General features: G+C 40.6%; 1 protein-coding gene across 3 annotated transcripts in view; it reads right to left on the reverse strand.

Annotated features, from left to right (window-relative positions):
* Nucleotides 1–569: 569 nt before the first annotated feature.
* Nucleotides 570–14,509, reverse strand: part of NFATC1 (nuclear factor of activated T cells 1) — a 143,802-nt gene continuing 129,862 nt past the window's right edge. For 2 of the 3 annotated variants that reach the window (XM_030552598.1, XM_030552599.1), the window contains exon 10: nucleotides 570–1,992. In XM_030552598.1, coding sequence (XP_030408458.1) covers nucleotides 1,925–1,992 — 68 coding nt within the window. In that variant the 3' untranslated portion in view covers nucleotides 570–1,924. The remainder of the gene's footprint in view (nucleotides 1,993–14,509) is intronic. The other variant, XM_030552600.1, reaches the window with a different exon arrangement.

Genomic DNA, 14,509 nt, shown 5'->3' on the forward strand with positions numbered 1-14,509 from the left:
TTTATACGAGAAAGGAAGATTTTTCAAGATAACATAAAATGAACCACTCTAACACTAGCTTCCAGACTTGCTTTATTGGATCTATTTTTCTAACTACAAGTTAAGCTGACATCTGTCAAACTTTTTATTTTTTTATATGGCAGTCTACAAGAAATGTTTCATGCAAGTTCTACAATGCTAAACACAGGGTAAATAACTGGGATTAAACAGATTGGGAATTACAGACTACTATCAGGACCAGAAACAGCATAATATGTACATAGAGCCATATTATATTCTCATGTCTTCACAGTAATGTGCAAATGTGACATATATGGCTTTCAATATTTTAAAAAAAGAAAGTAAGACATAATTGTACAGAATAATATATTTAAAAAATGTTTAGGAGAATTTCACTTTTTTGCGAAATCTGTTCAATTTTTATAACATTGTGGGTTAATTAGTTACCTCAACACAGGGGTGTTGTTCAGGCATATTTCCAGTAGGGGTCGCTGATTCCTAAGGCACAATATTAACGTTAAACATTTTTAAATTAAACCATGCTCTCTCTCTCTCTCTCTCTCTCTCTTTTTTTTGGTTATATGAAATAAGAAGTCATTGCTAGTTATATAATAAGCAATTGATTGTACAAAATACAATGTTAAAGACTACACTACAAGCCTATCTGGTGCGCCATAAACATTAGCTAATCTGAAGACATATTGTACAGCATTGCATATTAAACATTTGTTTTTTGGTAATATTATTTTTCGTACATGTAGCAGAGAATTATAAGGCTTCCATGGAATAATAATCTTATAATTGAACAAATATTTTACACTCTTTCATAATGGTATTTACAATTTCTTTAATTCATATTTTGCCATTTGGTAAATAATTATGTATTTTGTATGCATCCTTCTTGACTGTCTAAAGTGCTTGCTTAACTGCATGAGGAAAGAAAATGCATACCTGTCTTAGATGTAACAAACCATCAACAGAAGTAGCTGAAACATTGTTTGGGATCTGAAATGCATTCGCAGAAATGGAAATTATTGCTGAATTCAGTGCCCTGGCCAGGCAATCACCTATATTACTTGTCATATATAAATATATGCATATATACTAGAATGTATGTACATGCATACACATACATCTATCGTGTGATAGATAGATTTCAATTTTTTTGTCCATCAACCGTATTATTTTGTGCTATTCAACATACTTGTGCTATGACTGAAGCCAGATTAAAATCAAAATCTTAACATGCTATGACTAACAATCCTATGATTCACTAGCAGAGAATAAGGATGGTATATGGAAAAAAGAAAGAGCTGAGATGACAAATCGGGAGGCTTTTGAAATGCACTGAGAATAAGGCAACAGGCTGTACATTACAGCAGAGGAAAAGCTGAAGAAATTCTGGAATTCATAAATGTATTTGACTTTGAGTAGGGATGTCATTCCCTTTCCAACCGGCTGTCTTGTGATTTTTAAAATATCAATTGCCAGAATGCAAGCGTTATAGCTTCTGCACCTACAAATACTTTTAATGGTAGAAAATTCAAAGCCTATTAAAAATGTCCTGATGCCACAATCTGGTAAAGTAAGGCACTTCCAGGGTTGAATTCCAGTGGTGCCAAAAGGCTCAGTGCTGGGGACAAGCCATCAGCTTTTGTTGAATTTCCCAGTTTTATCCCATGAAATGTGCCATCTTAGAGTTTATTCCCTCCCCTTTTTTTCTCCTCTTGAGATGATTTTCTTTAAAGAAGATGTTTTGTTGGTTGAAGAGATACTTTGTAGGCAAGAGGTAAATCTTCAGTTCTTAACATTCAGTAAGGCAGAAGATCAGAGTGGTACCAGATAATGTCTTCAGTTTATTCAGTTACGACTGCTCTGTGCTGTAGCTGATATACCAGCTGAGCTAAACGTGTATTGATTTGAACTAGTCCAGTATTGCAAGCTCTGAATGGACATTGGTGCTGGAGAGGTCATTCCTGATAATTTCGTTTACTGTGAAGAAAGAACACAAGGGGAAAAAAAAGAACGATTAGAATGAAACTGCTGTACAATTACTATTTCTTCTGCTGTAAAATATGTTAAATGAAGTTTGTATCAGTTTCTTCATGGTTTCACTACCGTTTAGAACACTAAGTGTAACATTAGTAAGTAACTGATATAGGCTGACCTATGTGCAAAAGAGCAGGATTAACCATGGTTATTAACATGCAAAATACATCACAAAAACAGCAGTATCTTGGGTCTTCTATTGCATTAAACATATTTAACATTTTAAATTAGTTACAAGTAAAAACATGTAATTTAGAACAAGCTCTGAAGCTCAAAGTAACAAACCCTGGAAAGTCTTAGAATATGTTATCTACTCCATGCAAATAGCCCATAGGACTGCTTGTTAGCCCTCTTTCCACAAGCGTGGTGTGCACAAAACGCAAAGCTGCCAGGTGCTGAACTGAGCACTTGAAGCTGCAATGCCTCTGCAGAATAGGACTACACATGTGGACTCTTGCACTGTGCGTTATCATTAATAAATAATAATAATAATAATGATAAAAATGTGTATGCGTGTGTTTGTCCATTACTGGTAGCTGTAAAATGAATAAAAATACTCTCCTTTCATGTTGATCAACAGCCATGAATGTGTGAATAAAGACTGAGAGCTGGGCAGGGGCAAGTTCAAACCCTGGCCAGAAGTTGAAGAAAAGAATAAGCAAGATACATTATCTCAGCATCAGCCAGTCAGACTGCATCTCCACTGATAAAAGCATTGTTTTCTTTACTCGTGACTCTTCTTTCATTCTCCTCCCTCCTTCCCCTCCAAAGATCATCAACCCATATAGTTTCCCACACTCAACCTATGTCCATTTATCAGCTTGTGATTTTTGGCAAACGGACAGGAAATGACTGAACCTGGCAAAGGCCATCTACAGTGAACTGCACAACATCCCTTCTATTTCCACCCCACCTCCCTGCAACCACTGCCACCACCTGATTTACATGAAGATAGACAAAATGCCATCAGTGAGGCTGTCATCACTGCTGAGTTTCCTAACATTACTGGGAGGCGGAAACACATGCCCACGTCATGGAATGACCATGGAAAAGCCCAAGTTTCCCTTCGCTCGTGGGCTGCAGTTCACTGCCATCCAGATAATTCCATGTGTTTGTTGGCGAGAGCCAGGCCTGGCTAAAATCAACTTCCTGAAGCAATTAGTTGTTGAACATGTTTTTTCTTCAGACCTATTGCACATTTTATACCAACAGTACACGAATCAGTCAGGATCTAAGTCCCAGAAGGTGGTCAGTGGATTGATAGATACCAATTTATGAGCAGGTCTTTCTTCAGCCATGGACTAGCAGTGGTATTGGTAATTACCTATTCATTTAAAAAAACTCTATAAGAGCAGTATGGAAATGACATGTAAAGACACAAACACTTCTTTTGATGGTGCTATGGAGTTTATCTTTCATATTAGTAACCAGTGAAAACCAATTTAGGCCACAGCCCCTGCACTGTGACAAGGAGATACGTTGCACATAGCCTATTAAGGGTAATAATACCACAGACTTACAGGTTGCAAGGCTCAGGACAGCTTTCAGAACTGCACCTCTCCCGAACACAAACACTTACACTGTGGGAAAGATTTTCCATGACAATCTTGTCAAGGAAGTTACCTTGATAAGCATCTCTGGCAACACTGGCTACACTACAAATCATATGGCATGTAAAATGTGGCAACAAGTGCAAACTACCTGAGGGCCAGATATAGAGTTACACCTTTGCTTCTTTCACATTGAATAATAATCAGATATTATTCATACTACCACTTAGCCTTTATATATAGTGCTTTAGAAATATTAATTTATCCTCACAACAGCTCTGGAAAGAAGGTAGATAGGTGTTATTAATTATCAACCTTTCACATATGGGGAAATCGAGGCAGTGAGATCAAGAAGCTTGCCCACATAAGTCAATGGGAAAACGAGTAGAGCATAGATCTCCTGACTCTTAGGCCAAGAGCATGGCATGTTCTGTAGTCTAGTCAAGGAAAGTGTGATTTACTTTAACTTGGAATACCTGACACAGATGTCAAGGGAAAGGTCAAAAAGCAGCAAAAACCAACTAAGACAAATGGGAAAAAAATTCAAAAGCACCTAATTGAATTAGGAGCTAAGTTATATATTCAAAAATGACTTCAGCACCTTTGGCTTTTTTGAACTATTGACCTACAATGAGACTTAGGCTCCTACGTGCGTTAAGTCACTTTTGAACATAGGACTTTGGATTCCTCAGTCACTGAAATGCTTTTGAAAATGTTACCAATCGCTCGCTATTCAGTGACTCTCTCAAAGTCAGACAGCAATTCCCTAGCGTTTGGGAATGGAATCCAGCCCCACGCTTAGTCCACTAGATCACAATGGCCATTCACCAACATCTTGTCTAACTCAAAATAATGAAACCCAATAGTATCAGGGCCAAATCTGGGAGCTCTTGAAGCCACTGGGGATCAGGGGAATGAGGGTTTGAGGTTTCATGCTCACCTTATATATAGTTTTCTCACTATAGGTGGACTTCCACTGTTTTCTAGGTGTGCCGACCATGCATAGTTTTCTTGTATAGCAACACATCTGTTGAACGACAGCCGCTCCACCATGCCAACAGATACCCAAGAGATAGTTGAACCTTGCCTACAATGTAGCCATTGTCACTGGATAGCCACAAGAAGTCCAAAACAAGGGAACTGAGATGTGATAAGAAACCAGTATAATAGCTGGCAGCATGCTTCCACATCACTCTCATTTATTGTAACCTATAGAGAATTCAGGGATAGGTCTCCAAGTCTTTTCTGTGTGATTCTTTACTTCATTTCTTTTTTTTTTACCCTGCCAATAAATGAAAAGAACGAGTCCTTTAAAGTGTGTACTGGAATGAGGTTTACACTGAGGAACAAAGGATGGCTTGATGCAAAAGAATTTCTATCTTATTGCCTAGCAATAAGTATTGAAAGATTGTAAGTCTAGCAATACAGATACAAGTGGAAAATAACATCTGTCTGAAAAGATAAAAGGGGAAGGAACAGCAGAAGTATGCTAAGAGCGGGCTTTCCCTTGCTGCCCACTAAAGCACCTGAGCCTAGGAGGGAATGCCCTTCAGTGGGTGTGAGCAGGCAGAAATCATTCAGCATGTATATGCGGTCTAGGACCAAACTACATGCTCTTTTATGTAATGTTTGCTGTGACTGACTAAATGACACTCTGCACTTTCTCCAGCTACATGCATCTAGCACCTTTATTAAGAACCCTGCTCTTCTGTCAGTACCATATGGCTACAACCAGGCTCCACACAGCAAGAGAAATGCACTCCTGCTATGCAGACCACAACGGAATGGCTCCTGCTCCCCCTTAGTTGCCTCTGGTCAAGCAAAAAATCCAACATGTGTTCAGTGAGAGTGATCTATTGCTCTCATGTATCGGCAAGCTTTGGATTGCAAATCTGTTACTGAAACGAGGTGGTATGATGTATATGGAGTAAGTAGCACAAGGAATATTTTGGCTTATGTTGGAGTTTCATTTCTAAAGCAAACTTGGTCTTTGGGTCAAATAACACAGGGCACATGACTGCTCACTTGCCAAAACATCCCAGCAGTATCAGTATTTAGCACTCACATAATCCATGTTAACTAATGGCTTTACACACAGCAATTAAAATAACAATCATAGAAGTCTGGTTTGTATTATTATACCCATTTTACACATGGGGAAACTGAGGCATGCAGCATTAACTAAGGGCTTGTCTCCAAAGAAGAGCAAGGTACACTAGAGGGGTGTGATTTCTAATGTGCACCATGCTGTGAACTAGCTGGCCCATATAGACCCAGTTAATATGAACTAAAAGTTCACTAGTGCACATTAATGTAGCCCCATTTATATTAATGCTCAGTAGGTCATTTTAGTTTAGGGTCTACATGGGCCAATTAGTTCACAACATGTTGATGTGCTTTAGAAATCACACCCCTCTTGCATGCATTGCTGCTCCATGTAGATAAGCCCTGACTTGCCAGAAATCGTACAGTAATTCAGGCTATGTCTACAATAGGGAAGCTATGGTGGTATAGATATACAAGTTTACTATACCAGGCAAATGTTCCTCGTTTGTTGCTTTGTGGCAGTATAGTAAAGCAATAGTGAAACAAGCAATACTGATAAAGTGCAATTTTGTTGGTAAATTGCATCAGCACTAGGGACTTGTGCCAACAGAGCTGTGTCAGGCCTGGTCTACACTACGCATTTAAACCAAATTTAGCACCATTAAACCGATTTAACCCTGCACCCGTCCACGCAATGAGGCCCTTTATATCAATATAAAGGGCTCTTTAAACCGATTTCTGTACTCCTCCCCGACGAGAGGAGTAGCACTGAAATCGGTATTGCCATATCGGATTAGAGTTAGTGTGGCCGCAAATTGACAATATTGGCCTCCGGGCGGTATCCCATAGTGCACCATTGTGACTGCTCTGGAAAGCAATCTGAACTCAGTTGCACTGGCCAGGTAGACAGGAAAAGCCCCACAAACTTTTGAATTTCATTTCCTGTTTGCCTAGCATGGAGGTCTGATCAGCACGGGTGGCGATGCAGTCCCAAATCCAAAAAGAGCTCCAGCATGGACCATACGGGAGATACTGGATCTGATCGCTGTATGGGGAGAAATCTGTTCTATCACAGCTCCGTTACAGAAGACGAAATGACAAACCATTTGAAAAAATCTCCAGGCTATGATAGACAAGGCCACAGCACAGTGCTGTGTGACAAGTGTAACAGAAAGCCAAAGAATCAAATGGACGCTCATGGAGGGAGGGAGGGGGTCCTGAGGACTCCAGCTATCCCACCGTCCCCACAGTCTCCGAAAAGCATTTGCATTCTTGGCTGAGCTCTCAATGCCTGAAGAGTCAAAAACATTTTCCCGGGTGTTTCAGGGTATATGTCGTCAATTTACACCTTTCCCCCCCGAAAGAAAAGGGGAAAAAAATGTTTCTCGCCTTTTTTCAATGTCACCCTATGTCTACTGCATGCTGCTGGTAGATGGGGTGCTGCAGCGCTGAACACCAGCATCCCCTTCCTAGTGGCAGAAGGTACAATATGACTGCTATCCATCATCATCATCATCAGCCCGTGAGTGCTCCTGGCTGGCCTCAGTGAGGTTGGCCGGGGGTGCCTGGGTGAAAATGGGAATGACTCCAGGTCATTCCCAGCAGATGATACAGAACGGCTGGTAACCGTCTTCATCATAGCAACTGGAGACTGAGCTCCATCAACCCCCCTGCTTTCACGTCTAAAGAAAAGATTCTGTACTGCCTGGACTATCATAGCAGTGGGAGGATGGGCTCCTCTCCCCCGCCACCCTTTAATGTCCTGCGTGGACTATCATAGCAGCTGGAGGCTTCCTCTCCCTCATTTTATCTCACTAAAAAGTCAGTGTTTCTTATTCCTGCATTCTTTATTACTTCATCAGATAAATGGGGGGACACTGGCACGGTAGCCAAGGAGGGTTGGGGGAGGAGTGAAGCAATGGGTGGGGTTGATGCAGGGGCTCCCCCTAGAATGGCATGCAGCTCATCATTTCTGCGGGATCTCTGGGGCTCTGACACAGAGCAGCTGGTTCTCTAGTACACTTGTCCCATATTCTAGGCAGGACTGACTCTATTTTTAGACAAAACATAAAGAAGGGAATGACCCGGGGAGTCATTCCCATTTTTGTCCATGCGCCCCCCCGGCCGACGTCAGTGAGGCCAGCCAGGAGCACCCATGACAGCAGCAGACGGTACAGAACAACTGATAACCGTCATCTCATCGCCAATTTACAATGGCATGGCAGATGGTGCAATACGGATGGTAACTGTCTCTGCTACCTTGCAAAGGCAAATGAATGCTGCTGTGTAGCAACTGCAGTACCACGTCTGTCAGCAGCAACCAGTACATATACGGTGACAGTGACAAAAGGCAAAACGGGCTCCACGGTTGCCATGTTATGGCGTCTGCCAGGACAATCCAGGTAAAAAGGGCATGAAATGATTGTCTGCCATTGCTTTCATGGAGGAAGGATTGAGAGACGACATTTACCCAGAATCACCTGCGACAATGTTTTTGCATTGGGATCTCAACCCAGAATTCCAATGGGCGGGGGAGACTGCGGGAACTATGGGATAGCTACGGGATAGCTACCCACAGTGCAACGCTCCAGAAATCGACGCTAGCCTCGGTACATGGACGCACACCGCCATATTAATGTGCTTAGTGTGGCCACGTGCACTCGACTTTATACAATCTGTTTTACAAAACCGGTTTATGTAAAATCGGAATAATCCCGTAGTGCAGACATACCCTCAGTCAAGAATCACACCTCTTCAGACCCTTGACCATCATAACTATGTAGGCAGAAGTCTGCAGTGTAGACTTGGCCTCAGTGGCAGATCTGGAATAGAACAAAACACTCTAACTTTCAATGCCTAGTCTAGAACAATAGTTCCTGTAGAACAACAGATTCCTTCCTGTCAATTCAAAGAGCTGAGTATGATGATTTACAGTGCATTTGTCATCAGATTTTTTTAGTTTGTTTTTCTGGTGTCTTTTGGTGGGGGGGTCAGAGGGAAGAAAGAGGTAGGCATTGTTGCTTTGGTAGCTAACACCTACAGTTCCCCACAATGCCCTCTCTGAACAGATATTTTCCATCTTCATGTTCAGCTTTTCCACTGACATCAAGTAAAAAAAATAATAGTGCTGAGAAATGCAGGTAACATGTGACCGCTGTACCTGTCAGAAGCCTGACAGAGAAACCTTTCCTTTGCTAAACATCAGATGCCATTGCAGTAGGATGTGGTGAGCTGTTACACCACAATTTAGTTTAATAAGGAGTTTTTTCTTCTTATATTTAACTTTGCTTTAAAATGCCCTTGAAATGGAAACTTTTGTTTTACTAAATAGCAAAATCAATATCTCACGGATGCAACATGTAAAGTTCCTGCTTTTCAAACAGGGCAACCGGATATAGTTAAAGAAACATGGATTTCTTATATGGATAGGAATTTTATTGGAAATGAAATATCTTTTAAATTTTTGGTCTATAGCATGGATTCGTATCAAACATAAATAAAAGGAAAAGTTTTCTGAAAACGTCTGCTTTCCTTATATTTGACTATTGCTTTGATAGAGATAACAATATTGCACTTTGGTTTAATAAAATATTTATTCTTCCTAAGCCAAGTTCGGCTTTCCTTGCACACTCAGCATCAAGTCTGATACACCACTGTGCGATGTCCTGCCACTCAAATCAAAGCAGTTACATAGATGTATAAAGGGAATAATGCCAATGTGAAACAGGTCCATAAACTATTGGGTAAGGTCTTTGCTGCATAAAGACTGCTGGATCAGCTCCCCTATGGCTTTACAATATTATACTGTGTATCAAGGGCCAAATGTTCCCAAAGAGACTCCAAACCAACAACTGACCTTAGAGCCACAGATGCCCAAAACGTAGGTGTAGAAAGTTCCCTCTGTAGATTAAGCCAGGACAATGCCCCTTTGAGAATGTATCCTGATATATATGAACTTTATTACAAATAATAGCCCCCTACTTACACTTCCTAGCTTCTGTTTCATGAAGTGTTCCAGGCGCCTACCCAGGAATATTTCTGCTACCATGGAGCTACTTTGCTTAGCTGTAGGTGCAAGTGCCTACATCCTTCTCCCTGCACACTGCCTGAGTAGAACCACAGCTGAGGCCGCCGTGAAGCTGTGCGCTACACTGCTCAGGCGGGTGTTGATGCCCTTTGAGAGGCCTCTTTGCTTTTGCTCTTGCCTCTGCAACAGAATTGTACTGGTCCTGCTCCATTCAGGCCCTTCTGTGGCCCTCACTTGTAGCCTACAGCAGGTAAGAAGCTGGAGTTAACTCTTGGGTAATGATGTAAGATAGGTAACACTGATTTTTTAAAATATGTTACAATAAGCCTAAGTACTCGACTAGGATGTAGGGAAGAGAGAATTTGACATTAACACAACTTTCCTTGTTCACCTTCCTTCCCTGAATATGTTTCAAGTTTCTGATCGGTTGAAGCTGGCAAGTTTGTCAGACAGCCCTATGGGCCTGATCCAAAGGCCACTGAAATAAATGACTTTCCATTGACTTCAGCAGAGTTGGATCAGGGCCTGAGAGTTTTCTATCATCAGAATGCCGAATGAGGCTGTGGGTTATAGTTATATTCCTTTCTGATTACACACTTTATCTATAAAGAACTTAAATCACTACTGATGTCTTTTTGCTCCAGGCAAGAAGCTACCTTCAGTGAACCCACCCCCATCCCCAGTACAAGTACTAGTAATTCTACATAAACAAATGATTGCACTTTGAGATTACAAACGTAATGGTGTTGGTGTTGCTTAATTTTACAAAAGGAGACATGGCCTGCCATTGCCAATATCTTGCTGAATTAAAATGCAGAACAGAATGACTTCTATGTGCTTCCAAGTTATTAAGGCAGAAAGGGTTGCAGCGGTATAGATGTGCACACTGTACGTCATCTGTTCCATGCGCTGCCATCTGCACCCCCTCCCCATCTCCTTTGGTCTCCGCACGCGTAGCTCTCTACATAAGTCACCGCAAGGCTGCAAAATAATTACAAGAGGAAGTCTGATGGAGGTTTACAGAGGAAATGCCTGAGGGCTTATATTGATCAGGAGGATTTTACTGTACTCTTTGTTTCTTTTTAAAGAAGTCTGATATGTTTAAAACAAAGTGGCATCAAAAGGCCTTCAGTTAATCACATATATTGTGAGTCACTAACATGTGCATTTTTTATGCAAATGGAGATAGCAACAGTTAAATGCTGTGAAGTCTCTTCTGATCCAGGTTTTTGTCCCATTGTTAAGAATGGTTATACAACATGTTCAAAGGAATCTATCGCATCGTATTCAGATCAGGCTTTTGTTAACAGCTGTTATGTTGTCTGTATATGCAGTGTTATACTGTGTGCATTTTGCTTAACTGTGAACAGTACAGATCATCACCTTTAAGATGGAACAGAACAATAGTAGATTGCAAAACTGGACCTGAACAAAATAAGCTACTTAAACTTGAACATATATTATGCCAAAAAAAAAATTTGAATAAAAAAATGAAAAAAGGCACCAACCATATTCTCAAACAATTCATTCTGTTCATGTTATGGATATATAAAATTATGTATTGATTCTGCTGTGTACTGAGTTTAGTAGCTAATTTTTCAGTAGGCTAAGTGTCCTAAATTCCCACTAACTTCAGCAGATCAGAGGTTGCAAGCTTTATGGAGCAGAGACAGCATTTTCTTCTCAGTTTTGTACAGTACTGAGCACACTGCCTGCGCTTGGCAAATGAATAATAAAAAAAAAAAAGCTATAGCCAAAGAAACAGAACATTAGAGACAATGAGGTTGGCACTAATATTATGTTTTCTTTTAGTAATGTAACATATTATGGCATTTGCTTTTGTTGCCTACAATGTCTGTCCTTTGATTTTTCCACTGGAGACTTCAAATCTAGATCCTTAGGGTTCCTGTACTATCATGTGCCCTTATTTCAAATGCAGTACATTAGCGTCATCAACAAGGAGTCTGAAGTCACCAATTAACAAGTAGGAAATAGAAACACGAAAAGGAAAATGCCTCCCCTGTTGATTTTTTTTTCTTAAAGAGAAGTGGCTAAATATAAATACACAGACAGTTAGTAAATAGATACAGCTCCTGGTGTGCACTCGTTTGAAACAGTAGAATCCTACTTTTGTTGCCAGAGAGCCTTCCTACCCTCCCTTTTAATAAACAGCAATTCTCTCTTATGGATAAATGTCATCATCTATCTACCTATAATATAACAATGATTGGAAAAAAATGGCCCTGTTAGAAGTTGTGTTTTAAAAGCAGGAACTATGTGGTGAATAGAAAAAAATAATCAAAAAGTGGTGATATTAATTCCTGAGGTGGAAATCTGCAACATGAAACCACAGATCACTTTAAAACTTACTGAATTCAAAACAAAAAATAAAAAAACCACCCCCAAGCCCCAGTCTTGTGAAGCAACGGAAAATATAACTTCACACGTTCCATGCAAAAGTCAGATCTTGTATTACCTCAGGTGTCCTAGATGCATTTAAACCTTAAACTTATTTTTATCTGTTAATCATAATAAGCCATCACCACGGAGCATGCTATTTTTGGAAAGAGTGAATAGGACAGTGGAGCAAGTGAGTGACAACAAGTAGCAGGTTTTAATAAAACATGATCCTCAATATGAATGTAGGTTTGGCATGGATGAATAGTATCTTTAGATGTGACAATCAGCCATTAACATGGAATAATTTTCCTACCTGCACTACCTGTTTCCTTATTTAGCCCGATAACTCCAAATAATGCAAAAACTTCCACAGTGGAAGCATTGTGGAGGATTAAACAGGGAAAAGTTCCTGCTGAAGTGTGGTGACAACACTGTGTGGCAGTAACTTGACTGGGACTTTTGACTGGGTGCCCATTCTAAATGAGTTCCAGTCCCTAGCCTTACCATACCACGTCATGCAAGACGTGCTAGCTTTATGTTTTTCATCCACCACAGATGAAAGCCTGGGAGCATTTTGAGTCTCTTTTCTATACATTTTTAGGACCAGACCCTCAGCTGCTGGAAACAGCACTGAAGTCAGGGCAGGTCCACTGATTTACACCAGCTTAGGATCTGGCCCTTAACCTTTCCCTCCTATATTCTAAGGGCAACAGTGATCAGACACTGTTTTTCTTAAAGCAGAAGTTTAAACTTGACAGGATACAACTGGCAGCCTTCACTCAGGCAAAACTCCCCCTGAGTTCAGCAGGGATTATGCCTGAGTAAAGGCCACAGGATTTGGCCCGACATGATGCAAGCCACAGTCGACACACAAAAAGCGGCAAGGGGACAAATAAACCACATTTTAACCAAAATCATATGTTTACGTTCCTAAGAGCACATGTAAGAGAAACAAAATAGGCACAGTTGCAAGTTTTATATGGAATTTCCACGCCACAAAAGACTCATGAGAATGTCACATAATGTTGCTGAGACTCAAGATCAGTGGTGACAGAAGCTGGGTTGGATGGAAGAGAGGGTGTGTCTTCATCCCTAAGCATACAGACTTCTTTGGTACAGAAGATGCAGCTTCACCCCCTAACATTTGGAATGAAATGACTCAGACCAGTTCTAATTGACAATGAGGCCTGGTCTACACTTGCAAGAGTTGTGGGGGGGAGGGCGGTTGATCTAAGTTACGCAACTTCAGCTACGTGAATAAAGTAGCTGAAGTTGACGTACTTAGATCTACTCATAGCAGTGTCTTCACTGCAATGAGTTGACTGCTGCTGCTTCCCCATTGACTGCGTCTGCATCTCTCGTGGCGCTGGAGTATAGGAGTCGACAGGAGAGCACTCAGGGATTGATTTATTGCGTCTAGATTAGATGCAATAAATCGACCCCACTGGATCAATTGCTGCCCGCCGATCCAGCGGGTAGTGTAGACATCCCTCAATGTTACCTTCCATTTTATTTCCTAGGGCAGAAAAACAGCACCCCAAGGATTCAAAAATCATGACTTAAATCTCCCAAATATCACGATACTGACTTAAAAATCATGAAATTTTCAAAATAATACATTGTGGGGCTCCTGGTTTCTGAGCATTTAGGCTTCACAAGCTTCATGTTTTCAACCTTTTCACCCCAAGCATGACGGTTAGATTTTTTTTTTAATGAAAGTTGAGATTTCCATGCCATCTCCTGATTCCAGTAGGTGGGGCTTGAAGAAAAACACTGAATATCACAAGACGCATGATAAAATCGTGAGCTAGCAAATTTGAAATAATTGGCCTTCCATCCAAGGATCTCAAAGCATTTTACAAACAAAAAATAACCATAAATAAAAGCCACCTGATGTTCAGAGGAACTGAGCAGCTCCCATGGAGACAAGCATCTTTGAAAATCAAGTCACCTTTATTTAAGTATTTAGACACCTATCTTTAGATTCCCACATTTGAAAAGTTTTGACCATATAATTTTTGCTGTTTTCTCAGAATTTTAATCTGACAGCATGTGACGCAGCAAACTCCTGGACCACAAGCTAAACAGCACAAAATTGCACTAGGTTGTAAAGTGTCCACATTTTATTTGACTATGTTGCAAGTCACCAGTACCAGCGTTATCTCAACAACCAACCAAACTACACAATAAGCAACTGATAAGATCATGACTCATTTTAGTTTTGCATCGGTTTTCTGTGTGGGTGCATTCGCACACTTTATACCCTATCTCAGTGAATTCTCACAGTCTTAACTCACAAGTACATCCTCCAGTGCCATATAGTGATAAAAGCGTGACAATTGCAAAGAGAACTGGCCACAGACATGCTCTACTTCCATATGCTTTGTAGCTTCATATGGGTCCTCACGTAAACTAGTGATGAGAAAATATTAGTAAT

The sequence above is a fragment of the Gopherus evgoodei genome, chromosome 2 (genome assembly GCF_007399415.2).
Source record: "Gopherus evgoodei ecotype Sinaloan lineage chromosome 2, rGopEvg1_v1.p, whole genome shotgun sequence".
Classification (NCBI taxonomy): Eukaryota; Metazoa; Chordata; order Testudines; family Testudinidae; genus Gopherus; species Gopherus evgoodei.